At 34.6% G+C, this 14,072-nt stretch overlaps 1 protein-coding gene across 14 annotated transcripts in view; it reads left to right on the top strand.

Moving 5' to 3' along the window:
* LOC6038307 (protein lap4) overlaps window positions 1-14,072 on the top strand; it is a 139,186-nt gene that overhangs the window by 37,696 nt on the left and 87,418 nt on the right. For all 14 annotated transcript variants that reach the window (XM_038261384.1, XM_038261389.1, XM_038261377.1 and 11 more), the window contains exons 3-4: window positions 5,134-5,251; window positions 11,752-11,920. In XM_038261384.1, coding sequence (XP_038117312.1) covers window positions 5,134-5,251; window positions 11,752-11,920 — 287 coding nt within the window. The remainder of the gene's footprint in view (window positions 1-5,133; window positions 5,252-11,751; window positions 11,921-14,072) is intronic.

Raw genomic sequence — 14,072 nt, 5'->3', positions numbered from 1 at the left:
ATAGGAGTTCATAAATACCGCCCACAAAAAAAAAATTAAAAATAAAACCAAAAAGCTACAACAAAAATCAGTGTGAAGAAATCAAATATACAGCAAAAAAAAAAGCAAAAAAAAAAATCTAGAAATTGTGAAAACTTCATATTGAGTTAAAAACTTAACAATATTGAAGATGACTCAAATAAAAACTAAATTAATTTAAGGAAGATTGAAAATAAAACAAATCTGAGAATAAAAGTATAAAAATCATAGGAAAAAATCAAAAGCTAACCACAATCAAAGCCAAACTTGCTCATTTCCAGCTGCACTTAACAAAAAGCAAAAAACCCCTTTTCCCTTTAAACGAGTAGAAAACAAAAGCATTTATTTTTGTTTAGGTTTTGCGGTTCTTTTCTCCGCCCCATTCTTTGGCGCAAAAATTTCCTCTATCAAAAAAAAAGCGATAAAGTAGCAGAAAATTTAAAGTGTTTATTGTTTGTAGGGTCGTCATTATTTTTTTCCAACGAAGGGCGCCATTTGTCGTAACTTTCTGCTGCCGGTTGACATTGCAGAAAACTGAAACAAAAATATCCGACGAAGCGAATTGCGGTGAAGGTCCGTCGTCGTCGTGCCAAAACTGGCATTGATACTGGCGTTAATTGAAGGTCGTCAGCGATATTGTTGGATGCATGGAGAATGCTGGTTCGACTATTTTTGGACGAGTTCAATGTGGGTTAAGAGAAAGGTGCAGGTTAATTTTAGAACGTGGGATTTTTTTTTTAATTTAAATGACATCACTAATCACCCAACAAAAAATGAATGAACATCGAGGCCGAGAATGCATCGAGGTTTGCACACAAAAAGGTTGACACTGATTTACTCGCGCAAAGTACTCTAAGCACACGAGAGTGCATTCCACCCAGTCAGAAGTGCATTGCTGTGCCTTTTTTTTTTGCTCGTAGCGACGTGCGCGCGGTTTCTGCGGTTTGGCATTTTCTGGTTTGCGGCGGTATCTAATTTCCATGCCACTTCTCATCGGTTCAACTTCTCGGTTGTGAGTTGCGATTTTTCCGGAATTTGACGCATTCCAATCACCTCACAAGTTGGCGGAATGATTTTGGAAACAAATTAATCATCAAAAATGATGTTTTTGATATAGTGCTAATATAATGCTGATTAAAAGTTGATCCAGGGCTTATAAGCACTGCAAATGCTGATATAGTGCTAGTTAGCACTTTCATCGACAACCCTTTCCCGCACCGGAAAAGTACTTTTCACTTCCAAAAGTGGCCACAAAACGCTGCTGTACGGCTTCCGGCACTGCTGACAAATGTGTGTAATGCGATATGAGGTTTAAAAAACAAACAACGTTTCTCACTGACTGGCACTGACAGCTTGCGTATGAAAGTGAAAAGCGATCCCCCCCGGGTTGTCGTGATTTTGTTTTGCTTTCTCCCTGTGGGCTCAGGAAAAAAGGGGAGAGAGAGAGAGCTGTCACGTTTGGCTTAGGGGGAAGAAAATCGCTTTTCCTCCTTCTTCCTGTGGGAAATTAGCCCGCCCGGAAAAACGGGTTGTGAGAAGCGATTGACAGCACGGGGAATGCTGTCGGGGGAATAATTAGCGATTGGTTAAGTGGGGTTTCCCCACTTTGGGGACTCTGTGATTGATTTGACTGTTTGAATTCGATCAATTTCAAGGTCTACCAAAATCTCCAACCAATAAAGTTTGTTAAAGGCATTGTTTAATTACCAAAATTGGTCTAAAAGCTTTCACACCCAACCAGGTGGCCACGTGCGCTTCTTCGAAAAACTAGCCGCACCCACCTCACACCATGTGTGAATGTTTACATTGTAAACTGGTAATAACCATAATTAGCGGCACGGCTACAATTTAACCCACTTTATGCCACCAATACAAACCGATGGTGGTCGTCGTAGCCGAACGTATGCAAACGATCCCGCAGCACAAATTGAACTCACACGCGCTCGCCGAGCTCATGATTATTTGTTATACCCCTTGAAGCTGGTTAACCCTTGAGTGCCTAGGTTTTGCGTTTATCGTGTTGGCAGTGTTGAGATCTTTCTAATGACGCTTGAAGTGAGAAAATCCAACTTGAGCTCGCAGAGAAAAGCTGGATTTTCCAATAGGTGTACGTGACAGGGTCTAAGAGCCTTAAAGTTAGAAATTGCTTTTTTTAGAGATTTTTAGATTGAAAAATCGTTTCGTTTCAACTTTGCCCTATTTTTTGAGTGACCCCCTTTCAAATGTCATCAAAAATATCAAAATTGGACTCAACCTTGTTGAGAAAACCTCGATTTCGCAATTGGTGTACGTGACGAAGTCTACGAGCCTTAAACGTTAAAATCGCATTTCCTCAAGCATTGCTTGTTCAATCGAATTTCTTTCAACGGTGTGCACTCGACGGTTAAGTGCACGGTGCCAAAGGAAGACGTCTCGCTCTTTCATCGAAAATGTCAGACGCGCGGCGGTGGTGGAGGTTGGCATGTTCGGTACAACACCCAGGTTCACACGCAATTACGTAATGCTTCACCGGGTGGGGACACTGAGAAAAATTTGAGCTTAGAATCTTTTTGATTTGATGTCGTTTTTTTCAATTAAAAAATTTGATTTTTTAATTAAACATGACATTTTTTAAACTTCTAAGCAAAAAAGGTGAAATTTTTCTCAACAGTGCTGCCATCTTGCGTGTGAGTCCTTCTCCAATACTAAATCTGTACTGACAGCTGCTCGACTTGAACGACTGGGGCTTGAAAAACACGTGAACGATTTTGTAAAATATCTGTTGCTGAATTAAACCACAAATAACGATATCGAACCACCGCGCTGGAATGTTGAGCACTGTGCAAACAATAGGTTTGAAGTACGTGTGTGTGTATGTGTGTGACAAGCTTGGTGCACCTAATCAATCAATAAATTGCCATCGCCCAGCTTTCCTCACACCTTAACGATGATAAATTGAGTTTTCAGTCGTTTTTGCAATCGTTTTGTAGTTGGGTTGTTTGCAGTTTTCTTTTTTATTTACTGCAAACACGCACACACTCACACGAACACACCGGTTATGATGGCAGTAAACGAGACTAGTTGAGGGCAATTATTGGCTGTTTGATGGTGGTTACACCTCAGTTGATTAAGTTTTTAATTGGAGTGACTTAAGGTGCCACTTTCAACGTTTTGAGATCAATTTTGTAAAATCGGTTACATTTTTAGATATTTTTAGAATTTTTTAGAATGTTTTAGATTTTTTTAGAATTGTTTAGAATTGTTTAGAATTGCTAAGAATCACTTCGAATTGCTTTCAACTTAATTAACAATTTCTCAGAGTTATTACAAATTGTTTAAACATTGTTTAGAATTGCATAGAATTGTTTAGAATTGTCGGTAAAAGCTTAGAATTGTTTCGAATTGCTTACAACTTATTTTTTATTAGGACCTTTTAACGATGAGTATCTTGGGTACAAAAACTTAATTTAAAATTGCTCAGAGTTGTTTCGAATTGTTTTAACACTGTTTAAAAATGCTTAGAATTGTTTAGAATTGTTTGAAATCGTTAATTTATAATTGCTCAGATTTAATTCTAACTACTTTAACATAGTTGAAAGTTGTTAAAAAAAAACGCTCAGAATCGTTATGAATCACTTTCTGTAATTGCTTAGAATTGTATCGCATTAAAAAATTATAATTTGAAATTGCTCAGAATTCTTTCGAATTGCTTGAATAATGCTTAGAGTTGTTTAGAATCGTTTCTAATTGCTTAGAATAATTTCAAATTGATTACAACTTATTTTTTATTTGTTAAGGACCTTTCAACGATGAGTCTCTCGGGTCCAAAAAAATAGTTAACAATTGCTTAGAGTTATTTCAAATTGTTTTAACACTGTTAAGAATTGCTTAGAATTGTTTCGAATCGTCTGTAATAGCTTAATTCAAACTGCCCAGAATTGTTTAAAATTGCTTTTATATTGTTTAAAATTGTTCCGAATCGTCTCAAATCGCTTAGAATTGTTTTAAATTGCTTACAACTCAATTTTCCTTTGCTCAGATTAGTTCATAATTGCTTAAACATTGTTTAGAATTGCTTAAACATTGCTTAGAATTGCTTAGAATTACTTCGAATTGCTTACAACAATTTCTCAAAGTTGTCACGAATTGTTTAAACATTGTTTAGAATTGTTCAGAATTGTCTGTAAATGCTTAGAATTGTTTCGAATTGCTTATACCTTAGTTTACAATTGCTCAGATTCTTATTTCTTTAACATAGTTTAAAAATGCTTTAAAATTATTTATAATTGCTCAGAATTGTAGAGAATAGTCTGCAATTGCTTAGAATTAATTAAAATTGCTTAAACTTATTTTTTATTTGTTTACCTTTGGGAAGTCGCGTGTTTTCGCCTTTCTTACAAGTGCCCTTACAAACTTTGTACAAAGTACACGTACGCGACCTCCGGTGGGTTAAGGACATTTTAACGATGAGTCTTTTGAGTCCAAAAACTTCATTTAAAATCACTCAGCTGTTCAGAATTGCTTTGACACTGTTTAGAATTGCTTAGAATTGCTCAGAATCGTCTATAATAGCGGAGAATGGTTTTGAAATGCTAACACTTTATTTTACAATTGTTCAGAATTGATTGTAACTGCTCTAACATAGCTTAGAATTGCTTAAAAATTGTTTAGAATAGCTCAGAATTGTTGAGAATCGTCACTAATTACTTAGAATTGTTTCAAATTGGTTACAACATGATTTACCATTGCTCGAAATTGTTTCAAACTGCATACACCTTTTTTACAATCGCTCAGAATTTCGCAAATATTGTATAGAATTGTTTAGAATCTCAAATTGTCTCTGATTGCCAAAAATTGCTGATTTTTTTTTACAACATAAACTACAATTGATTATAATTCTTCAAAATTGCATAGATCTTATTTTCAAATTGCCCAGAATTGTGTCAAGTTGCTTTCACATTGTTTAGAATTGTTCAGAATCGTCTCAAATTGCATAGAATTGTTTCGAATTGCTTACAACTCAATTTTCAATTGCTCAGAATTGTTTAGAATTGCTCAAACATTGTATAAAATTGCTTAGAATTGTTTAGAATTGATAAATAACCATATTTCCCCCGTTCCTTCTCAACTTTCCAGAACTTCTTCCGGCTGCACCGGCTGCGCAAGCTGGGCCTCAGCGACAATGAGATCATGAAGCTCCCGTCGGACATTCAGAACTTTGAGAATCTGGTCGAGCTGGACGTCTCCCGGAATGGTAAGTTGATTAGGCTTCCTACTTACACTTATGGACGTCAAAAGTCTTATTTTGGGTTGATTTGCTGCCGGGCAGGCAGCCCGGCAATGTGGTTTCCATCATATTTCACCCTCCCACGAAAAAAATAAAACTCCAGAAAACTCGCAGACGATAAAAGTGATGGCGGTGGGAACGCTGATTTCTCGCCGCTGCTGTGGTTGCCAGTGTTGTGTACTTAATTTAATTTGCGCCGTCTCATATTCTCTTTGTGAGTAGGTTTTTGGCTTGAGGCTTGAAATTAGCTTTCCCTTCTCGTTTTGCGGAGCTGAGTGATTGAACCGAGTGGACTTATGGTATCATTTTTGCTTTCCTTCCGGCGAAATTGCGGATCTTCTTTGCTTTGCAAGCAAGCTGGATGATTGTTCGTGGCAATGTTGCCAGCAAGTTATGTTTTGAGGTCATTTTTATGGAAAAGGATATTTTTCTGATCTATTTTTTATTTTTTTAGAGTTGTTTGAAATTGTTTAGAATTATTTAGAATTGTTTAGAATGGCTTAAAATTGCTTAGAATTGTTCAGAATTGCTCAGAATCATTTCAGAATGCTAAGAAGTGTTTTAGAGTGTTTTTAAATTGTTTAGAATTGCTTCGAATTGTTTCGAATTTGTAAAAAAATGTTTGGATTTGTTTAAGATTAATAAAAAAACTGAGCTCATTTCTATGACAAAGGATATGGCGTTGTGAGCTGCACAACATAGCGTTCTTAACTCAATTTGACCCAAAATGCACGTGCGACAAGTTCGCGCGTCAGTTTCAATTTTTCCAATTGGCTTTCGAAAAATTATGCAGATTGTACTCATACTCCTGAACTGGACTGGTCATAAGTTTGTCCCAAATAAACGCAATGATGCAGAAACCTTCGGACTTACCCGGATTTCGATTGTTCTTCTTCTTTCAGATTTTTTTTTGAATTTTTTAGAGTTGTTTAGAATTGTTTAGAATTGTTTAAAATTATTTAGAATTGTTTAGAATTGCATAGAATTGTTCAGAATTGATAAGAATCATTTCAGAATTGCTTAGAAGTGCTTTTAGAGTGTTTTTAAATTGTTTAGAATTGCTTCGAATTGTTTAGAATTGCTTCTAATTGTTTAGAATTTGTTAAAAATGTCTGGATTTGCTTAAGATTAATAAAAAAAACTCGGTTTTTGTCAGATTTGCATTCATAATTTTTTTTACGAATTTGAAATGAGTTCTGAAAGCAGTAAATGCTGTCAGTTTTAAATTTTTAAGAGCGAGTTTTTCACCGATGAGAAACAGGTCGTATCGAGGTGCTCCGATTTGGATGAAACTTTCAGCGTTTGTTTGTCTATGCATGAGATGAACTCATGCCAAATATGAGCCCTCTACGACAAAGGGAAGTGGGGTAAAACGGGCATTGAAGTTTGAGGTCCAAAACACATGAAAAATCTTAAAATTGCTCGCATTTCCGTAAAACTTCATCAATTCCAACTCTCTTAGATGTATTCGAAAGGTCTTTTGAAGCCCTTCAAAATGTGCTATAGACATCCAGGATTGGTTTGACTTTTTCTCATAGCTTTTGCAAATTACTGTTAAAAATTGATTTTTTTAAAACCTTAATAACTTTTGGCAACAGCCTCCAACACCCATACTCCCATAGGTCAAAAGTTAGGGAATTTCATGGACTATAAGCCTACGGTATTAACTTTTTGGCCAATCGCAGTTTTTTCATAGATTTTCGATTTTTCTAGAACAAACATTTTACAACGTTAGTTTTTGCCCTGTAGGCCAAGAAGACGGCACTTTTTGGTCTCAATTTTGTCATATTCGGAATCCTCGGTCAATTTCACGTAAGTTAGAAGTATTGGAGTTGTTATTTTGATTTAAAAAATAATTAAATAAAACATTTTTGAAAAAAGAAATAGATCTTATTTACCCTATGATCAATACGTCAAATGCTGTATCAAGTAGGCGAAAACTTGTTTACCCCTTATCCGACAAAATTCTAAATAATATTTTAATTAATTCTAAATGGCATTTTTTCCAATCAAATTCAAAATTCCAACACCTCAATCTAATGTAAAATTTTCTGAGGATTCCGAATATGTCAAAATTGAGACCAAAAAGTGCCGCTATGGAGGCCTACAGAGCAAAACTAACGTTGTAAAATGTTTGTTCTAGAAAAATCGAAAAACTATGAAAAACTGCGATTGGCCAAAAGTTAATACCGTAGGCTTATAGTCCATGAAATTCCCTAACTTTTGACCTATGGGAGTATGGGTGTTGGAGGCTGTTGCCAAAAGTTATTAAGGTTTTAAAAAAATCAATTTTTAACAGTAATTTGCAAAAGCTATGAGAAAAAATCAAACCAATCCTAGATGTCTATAGCACATTTTGAAGGGCTTCAAAAGACCTTTCGAATGCATCTAAGAGAGTTGGAATTGATGAAGTTTTACGGAAATGCGAGCAATTTTAAGAATTTTCATGTGTTTTGGACCTCAAACTTCAATGCCCGTTTTACCCCCTCCCTTTGTCGTAGAGGGCTCATATTTGGCATGAGTTCATCTCATGCATAGAAAAACAAACGCTGAAAGTTTCATCCAAATCGGAGCAACTCGATACGACCTCTAGAACAAACCGAGCAGAATCTACAAATACTGCCTCTTAAGCAATCTTCAACATTGCTCTATGCGCTAAGCAAACACTTCTTTTTGTGGAAGGTCAACTCAGTTTACACACACTTGAGTTGAAAGCCAGCGTACTTCCTCCCATCCGCAAGATGCCAGTACTGCGTGGGTGGGTGACAGCGAATGTCAGCGGGTGGGTAACGGACGGTGGGTAACTCTTTTTTTCTGTTCATCTCCACCTAACGAGCTTGCAAAAGCGTTTCAAAGTGAATTAATTATTGTATTACCTGCCTTGCACCGTTTTACGACCGCTTGCACCAATTTTGGGCTGTGATGGGGTGAAGGTACCAGTTTTTGGGTTGGTGGGTAAAACCTGCACTTTGGTGGGTACAACTGCCGTTCGTTAACCCGGCTGTCACCAGCAAAACGGTACCGGGACGGGATTTTTTTTCTCCTCTTCACAGTTTCCACAGTTTTATGCAACGTTGGGGTTGAGGTTATGGACTGGTAAGCGATCATAATTGTATGCCGTGGAACTTAAACTGGGCGATAAAAAATAGGCGAATGAAAAAAAAGCAAAAAAAAAAAAAACGAGAAGAGGGAAGCTCTGTTTTATTTCAAAGCAGCTCATTGTTTTCTAGCGCTGCTGCTGCTGAAGAGGAGTGTGCTCTCATTTTTCCACAAACACAAACACAAAGAAACGGCCGGCTGGCTGGCAACACTGCCGCAGGGAAAAGTGACAGTTTGTGACTGCGTGGGTGTGTGTGTGTGTGTGCGTTTGGAATGTTTATTTGTTTGGAGTGGAGCTTGCTTTTGTGTTTGCGTTTCATGGGGCTTGGACGAAGGTTTATTGGTTCTGTGCGGCACCTTATTTGCTGGAAAAGTGAAATTTAAAAGTATAAAGTAAGATAAATTTGAATTTGGGTTCTGCTTTAGTTTTCTTTGGGTTTCTTTAGGTTTTTTGGGTTTCTTTAGGATTCTTTAGGTTTCTTAAGGTTTCTTTAGGTTTCTTTGGGTTTCTTTAGGATTCTTAAAGTTTCTTTAGGTTTTTTTGGGTTTCTTTAGCATTTTTTAGGTTTCTTTGGGTTTCTTTAGGATTCTTTAGGTTTCTTTAGATTTCTTTAGGATTTTTAGGTTTCTTAAGGTTTCTTTAGGATTCTTTAGATTTCTTTAGGTTTCTTTAGGTTTCTTTAGGTTTCTTTAGGTTTCTTTAGGTTTCTTTAGGTTTCTTTAGGTTTCTTTAGGTTTCTTTAGGTTTCTTTAGGTTTTTTTGGGTTTCTTTAGGATTTTTTAGGTTTCTTTGGGTTTCTTTAGGATTCTTTAGGTTTCTTTAGGATTCTTTAGATTTCTTTAGGTTTCTTTAGATTTCTTTAGGTTTCTTTAGGTTTCTTTAGGTTTCTTTAGGTTTCTTTAGGTTTCTTTAGGTTTCTTTAGATTTCTTTAGGATTTTTAGGTTTCTTAAGGTTTCTTTAGGATTCTTTAGATTTCTTTAGGTTTCTTTAGGTTTCTTTAGGTTTCTTTAGGTTTCTTTAGGTTTCTTTAGGTTTTTTTGGGTTTCTTTAGGATTTTTTAGGTTTCTTTAGGTTTCTTTAGGATTCTTTAGGTTTCTTTAGGATTCTTTAGATTTCTTTAGGATTTTTTAGGTTTCTTAAGGTTTCTTTAGGATTCTTTAGGTTTCTTAAGGTTTCTTTAGGTTTCTTTAGGTTTTTTTGGGTTTCTTTAGAATTTTTAAGTTTTCTTTGGGTTTCTTTAGGATTCTTTAGGTTTCTTTAGATTTCTTTAGGTTTCTTTAGGTTTCTTTAGGTTTCTTTAGGTTTCTTTAGGTTTCTTTAGGTTTCTTTAGGTTTCTTTGGGTTTCTTTAGGATTCTTTAGGTTTCTTTAGATTTCTTTAGGATTTTTTAGGTTTCTTAAGGTTTCTTTAGGATTCTTTAGATTTCTTTAAGTTTCTTTAGGTTTCTTTAGGTTTCTTTAGGTTTCTTTAGGTTTCTTTAGGTTTCTTTTAGTTTCTTTAAGTTTCTGTTTTTGTTTTTGTTTTTGTTTTTGTTTTTGTTTTTGTTTTTGTTTTTGTTTTTGTTTTTGTTTTTGTTTTTGTTTTTGTTTTTGTTTTTGTTTTTGTTTTTGTTTTTGTTTTTGTTTTTGTTTTTGTTTTTGTTTTTGTTTTTGTTTTTGTTTTTGTTTTGTTTTTGTTTTTGTTTTTGTTTTTGTTTTTGTTTTGTTTTTGTTTTTGTTTTTGTTTTTGTTTTTGTTTTTGTTTTGTTTTTGTTTTGTTTTTGTTTTGTTTTTGTTTTTGTTTTGTTTTTGTTTTTGTTTTTGTTTTGTTTTGTTTTGTTTTTGTTTTGTTTTTGTTTTTGTTTTTGTTTTGTTTTGTTTTTGTTTTTGTTTTTGTTTTTGTTTTTGTTTTTGTTTTGTTTTTGTTTTTGTTTTTGTTTTGTTTTGTTTTTGTTTTTGTTTTGTTTTGTTTTTGTTTTTGTTTTTGTTTTTGTTTTTGTTTTGTTTTTGTTTTTGTTTTTGTTTTTGTTTTTGTTTTTGTTTTTGTTTTTGTTTTTGTTTTTGTTTTGTTTTTGTTTTTGTTTTTGTTTTTGTTTTTGTTTTGTTTTTGTTTTTGTTTTTGTTTTTGTTTTTGTTTTTGTTTTTGTTTTGTTTTTTTGTTTTTGTTTTTGTTTTTGTTTTTGTTTTTGTTTTTGTTTTTGTTTTTGTTTTTGTTTTTGTTTTTGTTTTTGTTTTTGTTTTTGTTTTTGTTTTTGTTTTTGTTTTTGTTTTTGTTTTTGTTTTTGTTTTTGTTTTTGTTTTTGTTTTGAGTTTTTGTGTTCGTTGTGATAATATTTGGGTTGAGGTTAGATATTTTGATATTTTGCGGAATTTCAATAAGCCAATAAAATTGGGCTTTTCTGTGCTCGCCTAACCCTTCCATCGTTATTTTCAATTTAGAAAAACCAACAAAATTCTTGTACGATATTCTGTTTGCCCTCATAATTTCGCTTTATCAGCGGGTAAGGGAGCAAAATTCCCTCTTGCTCTGTGCCATTCAGGCTAAATTCTGTTCCCTTGTTTTCGATGTCCCGAACCCCTGCCCCCTTCCTCTTCAAGCCCCAGCTAGATTCATTCATTCGAGCAGTAGCACCAGCAAAAGAGGTCGCCTCTTGGGGCTATCATCATCCAGTGAAAATCTATTTTTATCCTGGTTTGTGATGACCTTTTTGCTGTTCGCTGTTGTTTTCTGGGAACACCACCAACAGGACGCCGGCCATGGAGCTGGGACTTGTTCGGAATTGGACTCTGTATCTCACGTTCTGTGTAGTTTCAGTCCCTCGCGGGATTGCTGCCCTAATTGGTGAAAATGAGCTAGTTTTGAGAGTTTTGAAAATTGAATTTCACTTAAGGTGAAATGGGATGCTGAACATTCCAGAAAAGCACGGATCTAACGAACGACATAACCTAGAAACGTTCTGAGAAGTTTACCCTGCGTGCTCACTCGAGAAAAATGCCAAGTTACAATATCAGATCGATTAGTGCAATACCTGACAAGTGACGCTCGTCGGAAGTTGCGAAGTGGAGCCTCCCCCTTGATAATTGCTGGCTATCTCACTTTGACGCCATTGTTGTTGTTGTTGTCGGACGCGACGTGCTAACGAGAATGGTCTAATTAATCTCTCGAACCTGATCCAGTGTCCCGTGGGACTCCCTGCCTCCTCCACCTTCTCTTTCGAGAAGTCAAACCCCGGGACATCCGAGATATATTGCGCGATTCGTACCGGAATGCTAATTGCCTTTGCGTCTTGCGACGGAAACAACACAGGAGGGTGACTCTCCTTTTCTCTCCTTCTTCAGAATCTAATTGATGTTTGTTTTTCTTTCTTCGTTTTCTTCTTCTTCACAGATATTGGTGACATTCCGGATGACATCAAGCACCTGCGGAGCCTGCAGATTGCCGACTTCAGCTCCAATCCGATCCCGCGGCTTCCGGCCGGGTTCTCGCAGCTCCGCTCGCTGACCGTGCTCGGGCTGAACGACATGTCGCTGACCTCGCTGCCGCAGGATTTTGGATGGTGAGTGGGAATTTTCTTGGGGGGAGGTTATCGAACGGCGAAAATTGAAATTAATGGCTGTCCTTGTTAGGAGGTGATGGTCGAAATTGATTTTATGATTTTGGATGTTTGTTGGCCGTGTGATTCAAGCAAAACTGTCAAGCCATCTTACATGTTTCATGATTTTGATGCAATAGCAATTAACTGCCCTAAATCCTCTTCAAATAAGGAAAAATCATTCGACACAGCTTTGAAAAATTCAAATTCCAAATGAAATGTAAAATACCATTTAACATGCAAAATTACACGCTACCTGTAAAAATTCCATGTTACCTGTAAAATTACATGTTCCATGATTTGAATGCAACCGCAATGAACTTAATGAAACAAATATTTGGCTTTCCCTAACATTTTGGATAAAAACTGTTTGCTACATGTTACATGTAACATGTAAAAAAACATGTTAAATAATGTGGACGCAACGGCAATGAACTGCCTTAACTCCTCTTGCAAATTAAGGAAAAATCATTTGATTTTTTCTTACAATTAAAAAAATCCATGTTACATGTAAAATTACATGTTACATGATTTGAATGCAACTCTTCATTCAAATTAAGAAAAAAATAATTTGACTTTCTCATGATTTGGATGAAACAGCAGTGAACTACTAAAAAAAATCGATTTTTTAACGTACAGGAAAAGTTACAGTTCCTACATGTTATATGTAAAATTACATGCTTTAGATTTAGATGCAACAGCAATGAACCGAACTTTTGCGAAATTTTCTGATCGTTTCAAAAACAATGATTTTGAAATTTTAAAATTTGGTCTATAGTATGAAAAATTTCTTTTTGTAAACTTTTTGAATAATTATGCTTGTTTTTAAAGTTTTGAAATAATTTTTCTTGAAAAGGTTATAAACCAATAGTTTCCGAGATATTGTCAGTTGAATATTACAAGCTATTTAGGTGACGCTTGAAAAAAAAACTCATTTTCATCGATTCGAATTCTTTGGGGTGCTGTATTTCAGTAGCTGATTGTTCTATTTCCATAGTTTCTGAGAGAAAATTGTTGGAAATTTGCTCAGCTTTTCAAATTTATGGTTTGAATTTTCTGAAAATTGTAACCGAAAAATTACTATAACTTCAAAAGGAAATTCGGTAGATTTCTTTTCAATAATATAAGTTTAGAAAAAAAAATTGACCGCCTTTTCAATAGTTTACAAAAATCTTTTTTGTTTAATTCTTATTTTTGGAACCAGATTTTGCACCAATATCTCAAAAGTTGTCTTTTTAGTCCCATAAAACAATTTTTTTTTTCAAAAATCAGAATAAACGTATGTCTCGAATACATCTTTAAGTGAAATAAAGAAATAAGTAATTTTGTTTAGAGTGTAAACATGAAAATGGCATATTACATGCTTCTGATGCAACAGCAATGAACTGTCTTAACTCCTCTTTAAAACAAAGAAGAAAAAAAAATTCGACTTTCTCGTAACATTATGGGAACATTCAATTCCTACATTTCACAAGTAAAAGGATGTGTTACGTGTTTTAGACGCGCTGAAAAATAAACTTGTAAATTTACATTCTTTACCATATACTGCAACGGTAAATGATGTATATTACATGTATTTCATCTTAAATTTACATGATTTTGGTTGGAAATGCTCAGAGTTAAATAGAAGCATGTAAATTCACAATAAATTTAATGTAAATTTACCATAGAAAAACAAAAAGATTGCTCCGTTGAATAAAGAATATGATAAAAAATGTCAGAAAGTAGATTCAACGAAGTTTTTTTTTTTCAATATGTACTAGAATGAAGTTAAAGGAATATTTCAAGTCAAAGAAAACTTTTTTGTGAGTTTAACACTAACGAATTTATTAACCTTCTAGATCAAAATAAAAAAAAAACTGTGCACAGAACAAAAACCTTGTAAATTTACGTTACATACATCATGTATCAAAAGGTATGATGTATATTTAAATCGATTTTTGATTATTGTGTTATGTCGTGAATTTCGAATACGAGAATGGTCGGAAAGAATTAATTTGATTATCTCAAATAAATTAATGAAAAATCTGTTCTAACTGTTTTGACTTTTCTTTTAAAGTTTACATCTCGTAATTTTATATGCAAAACACGCATGCAAATTTACATATTATTCTGT

The sequence above is a fragment of the Culex quinquefasciatus genome, chromosome 1 (assembly GCF_015732765.1).
Source record: "Culex quinquefasciatus strain JHB chromosome 1, VPISU_Cqui_1.0_pri_paternal, whole genome shotgun sequence".
Classification (NCBI taxonomy): domain Eukaryota; kingdom Metazoa; phylum Arthropoda; class Insecta; order Diptera; family Culicidae; genus Culex; species Culex quinquefasciatus.
Note: the sequence above shows the minus strand (reverse complement) of the source record. Positions and strands in the feature narration are given on the sequence as shown.